This window comes from Olea europaea, unplaced genomic scaffold (genome assembly GCF_002742605.1).
Source record: "Olea europaea var. sylvestris unplaced genomic scaffold, O_europaea_v1 scaffold3133, whole genome shotgun sequence".
Taxonomy (NCBI): Eukaryota; Viridiplantae; Streptophyta; class Magnoliopsida; order Lamiales; family Oleaceae; genus Olea; species Olea europaea.
In genome coordinates, this window is record NW_019250107.1 from 28,172 (window position 1) to 33,239 (window position 5,068).

Consider the following 5,068-nt stretch of genomic DNA (forward strand, 5'->3'; position numbering starts at 1 on the left):
AAAAAAAAAAAAATATCACACCGTTAATATCACCCAATAGTTTTAAAAAAAAACGAGAATATGAATTCAAGTTATAAAAATACACACAGTATTAAACTAATAAGAATTAAAAAATCGAAAATTCTGGTTTCTTGAATCGAAAGATCCCTGGATTCCCTCAGATTCTAGGGTTCTCTTAAGGAAACCTAGACAAAGGAAAATACAGAGTAGATCAAGTCGAACCAGACTCCTTTTCTTTTAAAAGCTACCAACAAAAATGTTGTAGGATGAAAGAAGAAAGAACTCCAAGAAGATATATAAAAATAATAACAAAGGCAACCCAAATTTTTTTTTCGAATGTTGGCAAATTTTTTTCAGATCTGCCCATTTTCTTTAGGCCAAGAGAATCCCCCTTTGAGATTCAAGTTTCAGAAATTAGGTTTTGAGAAAACTGAATTTAAGCAAAAAATTTCAAGCTCTAATACCATTGTAGTTTCAGAATCGAATTTATACCAAAAAATACTCAACGCAGAAATCAAGATTTTCTCAAAACAAATCAGAAAATACGGCCAAAGGTCCCGGAAGTTCAGCGACCACTTCTAACGCTTAGTCCCCCGTTGAGCATCCATAAATGATTAAGCTCGAATCCACTAAAAATCGGTCACAAATAGGCAAAGTACAATTTACAGAACACTCAGTTCTAGATCACAGAGAAACAACTCAATCTTCCCTTAATAGAAACTCACGTAAAAGTTTCTTTACAGATTCTCTCAAAATAACACTCAGTATTTCAGAGGAAAAATCAAGATCAGAAACAAAGAAGAGAGAACGACACTCAGCCAAAAAACCCTCAGAATACTAAAAGCTAACCCTAAAAATCTGAGGCATCCTATTTATATGAAAGATAAAGATCCAACGTCCATCGATTGGCCATTTGTCATTGATCCAAGAAAAACGCTCCTTATGGCCAAAAAACTCGTTTTAGAGATATAATTTTAGCCTTCTAGATTCTTCCTTTGCAGGTCATGATACCGGGCCATTTATTTGGGCTCAATTCAATAGCCTTAAGAAAATGGGCTCACATCACAAAATGCAGCAATCCAACAACTTACAATGCAGAATGTTAAAAATGTATTGGATGATATTTTATAAATGAAATTTAATAATAGATGTCTTAGGTTGGACTTTGGATGGAAGAATTTTAATATTTGAAAATTGAAATATGAACAACTTTTGTGTGAATAGTGCTCTCCTCGTGTATAGGTATTACTTGAAGTTCCGAACCTTTGGAGGTTGTGATGATGGATATTGAACCTTCATTCCTAGATTTAGAGTCTCAAATGTCTATGCCAGGGATTGCTTTCAGATGAAAAACATCAATCGATCGTAAAAAGATTGAATTTGAATAAAATGGCGAAAAAGTTGAACCACTTCATTTGAATTACATTTTCAGATTTTTTAAAGTGAGAAAAATCATCCAAACAGTCAAGAATATGTCAAGGACTATCTGGTGCACGAAACACTTGTTCACTACTTCGACTGTTTTTCACGTGTTTTTGTACTTTCCTTTTGCTATATTACAGTCTACATTATAATTTATAAGTTATATTAACTTTACATAATTTTCACATCATGTCATTGAAGATGAAACAAACCAATAAACACCAATTTTTTAAAATGTTCCAACAGTAATTAACATTAATATCTTCATGGCCATTGTGCCTTAGTTTATGATAAGGTTAGCCTTGGTGATTTTAGTGGCCGTTGTGAATAGTATGACATCGATAAATTATCCATTAATAGAATATTTATTTGAATATGTAAATTAGAAAAAAAAAATCTCATCATCATCATCATCAGAACAATAAAAAACACAAAGTGAGTGGTAACTCTTAAAACCTAAAGCAAACCTAAGTAAAATTGCATTATTAGTTTCTGAACTATAAACATATTTATTATTATTATTATCATCATCAGAACAATAAAAAACACAAAGTGAGTGGTAACTCTTAAAACCTAAAGCAAACCTAATTAAAATTGCATTATTAGTTTCTGAACCATAAACATATAAATAATACCTAATAGAAATAACAATAGAAAGATAATAAAAATAACTAAAGTTATAATAATGCCAAGCGTAGGGATGTTAAGTGGGAGCTGCCCGCTTGCCTTGCGCCTGAGGTGAGCAGTTGGCTCGAGCGGACTCGTGAAAATATAATTTTAAGTAAAACAAAGAAATTGACGAGTGGTGAGCAACTTGTCTCACTCAACAGGTGGACGCGAGCCGACTTGCATGGTGCTCGACTTGATCCATTTAACACCACTAGCCACACGTGCCCTTCATGCCCTAGTTTGTATCTTCATTCATTGTTCTTATAGTATCGAAGACGTTTCGTACTGAAATCCGCGGCATAAATTCTCTAAATATTTTATATTTCAAATGTCTCGATGGATCAGTGCCATCTGGTAAACTTTCATCGACCTCAATGTAAAAAACTGAACAGCGTCATAATCTTTATGTGAACCAAATCCACCCCATTGTCCATGATAGAGTTGCACGAATGGGGTCTCAATGTTTGAACAGCCTCCACCCGCTGCATTCTTCTCATGCTAACGTCAATCAGTTCCCTCGATCATTGCCTGCCCAAATGTTGTGCCACACCCTCGCAATGTTTAGCCATCGCACCTCAGGCATAGGCCGTAGTCCTTCAAGGCTGCACCGCAACTCCTCTGAAAGCACTCAATATCTCTTGTTATCAAGTGGGGTAATCTGCAACATCAACTGATTGTTAGCTTCACTGTGACATCTCTTTTGGCGTTATGTCTCTTCCATCAAAACTTCACAAGCTGTAGCTGCCTCGATATTAGCCTAAATTACCCTCTTGACATTTGAGAAAGAGGTTTCTTGTATTTGAGCAATGGCCTTGTTGGAGTATGCCCTGTTCAAGGAGTCGAATCATTAAAAAAAATTTCATGCATTTTCCACTCGTTAGGATATATTATTTGTTGTTTAGCCTTTTCATTTGCAACAAAATGAATCTAAAACATGTCAAAAATTCTCCATGGAAGGATATACAGTATACCAATTATACGAGCAAAATAATGTACATCAAAATGCTGTGTTTCTTCATCCATCGTCTCCAGATATGAAATCAAATTCCAAACAAACATGTAAGAGGTTTAACAGTGTTGGTACATGGACCTACATATCCATTGATTGAACAGTTGCTTCAATTAACAGGAGAGGGGATTATGAATCTGCCCAATAAATAGTACCACCCCAGTCATATCTTCTCTAACAACAAACAGGAATGGATGGTCAGCCACAAAATCCAAATTGTCCTCCATTGTCAAACTCCTTTGTTTTATAACACCAGCAGTTGCAGCTGCAGCTTCCGTGCCTTCCTCGTTTACCTCGATAAATGATTTGTGGAAAATGCTCGAAACATAAAGGTTTTTACCAAAAGGAGAGTCCACCATCTCAGGGAGTCCATCGCCAGAAAAAGGCAACATGACCCCTAGTCCCTTGAGGATTTCGGAAGCTTCGAACCCAAAAGATACTTTGAATTTTGGAATATGGAAGGCACCCACTTTCACTTGTTGATACGGGAGGTGATGCTCCAAGAAGCCAGATTCACAGCCAAGTTTTTCTACTAAAGCTGGCAGTCCGTCTTTTGCATCAGGAAGAAAGATATACATAGAGAATTTACGCTTGTCTTCACCTTGTTTGTATGGAAGCCCCAAAACTTTAAAACCATCAAAGGCACGTATATATTGCTTCTGTTTGCTGGTCATGAAGGGTACTTGCACTGAACTACCATTTAGGAGGAAAAATTCATCCTCTTTTGTCTTTGATGCGTCAAACTTCTCGTTCCACGCACCTTTGAAGTAAACTGCATTTGCAAAGATGAGCCTCGTTGAACCATCAACAGAGCCAGATGGAAGAATTTCTTTGATAAGGCCACTTGTTTCCTTTTCAACCCACAGATTCACCTCTTTGGTTGCCTCAACAGCCTTTAGCACCATCAAGAGTAAAAAACAAAATAATCAGAATATTTACTCTTCAAAAAATTCGGGAAAGTAAGAACTAGTAGATTACTAGATTTTAGCATACGCTCATGTACCGTACCCATTTTCACAAAGCCAGGAAAGCTTTTGAATGATGTTGATAGTACTTTAAGATTGCAAAACAAGTTGCTTCATAAAAGTAAAGATGATCTACTCAATTAGTAGTTATCGGAAGAATTTCTTTGATAAGGCCACTTGTTTCCTTTTCAACCCACAGATTCACCTCCTTGGTTGCCTCAACAGCCTTTAGCACCATCAAGAGAAAAAAACAAAATAATCAGAATATTTACTCTTCAAAAAAATTCGGGAAAGTAAGAACTAGTAGATTACTAGATTTTAGCATACGCTCATGTACCGTACCCATTTTCACAAAGCCAGGAAAGATTTTGAATGATGTTGATAGTACTTTAAGATTGCAAAACAAGTTGCTTCATAAAAGTAAAGATGATCTACTCAATTAGTAGTTATGTCATTCTCGAAAGTCGATCTTGGTAACTGGTACGTCAATGATATACTTCATTTATTAATTTATTGCAATACTACAGACATTTCATGCTATGTTTCCTGAACTATAAAAAGTTTGGGAACACAATTCAGGGGATGAATTCAATTCGTACATGTAACAACCTTCCCCACCCAATCCCATGTCCCCTCTTAAAAGACTCTGAAAAGAAGAATAATATGAAAAAAGAGAACAAGAATATAAAAGAGTAACACTTAGATCAACCAAAGTAGGGGAGTCCACAATACAGTCAGAAACAAGGACGTCTAGTTCATCAATACAAATCTAGTGCTGAATCGCTATGAACCATCCGAAGGTAGTGCTGAACTAAGATGGTACTAGCTGCTTGATAGGATCGGCCAAGTGCAGGATGGAACATCTAACCTAATGACCAACCGAACCCATAGGGATGGCAGTGGGCCGAGCCGAGCCGGCTCGACTCGACTCGTTAACCCACGAGTTTGGCTCGGGCTCGTGGCTCATTTTTCACAAGCCGAGCTCGGGCTCGGCTCGTTGCTC

At 36.7% G+C, this 5,068-nt stretch overlaps 1 protein-coding gene across 1 annotated transcript in view; it reads right to left on the bottom strand.

Moving 5' to 3' along the window:
• Nucleotides 1–3,092: 3,092 nt before the first annotated feature.
• Nucleotides 3,093–5,068, bottom strand: part of LOC111385356 (serpin-ZX-like) — a 3,548-nt gene continuing 1,572 nt past the window's right edge. The window contains exon 2 of the mRNA XM_023009739.1: nucleotides 3,093–3,993. Within this exon, the coding sequence (XP_022865507.1) occupies nucleotides 3,214–3,993 (780 nt within the window). The 3' untranslated portion in view covers nucleotides 3,093–3,213. The remainder of the gene's footprint in view (nucleotides 3,994–5,068) is intronic.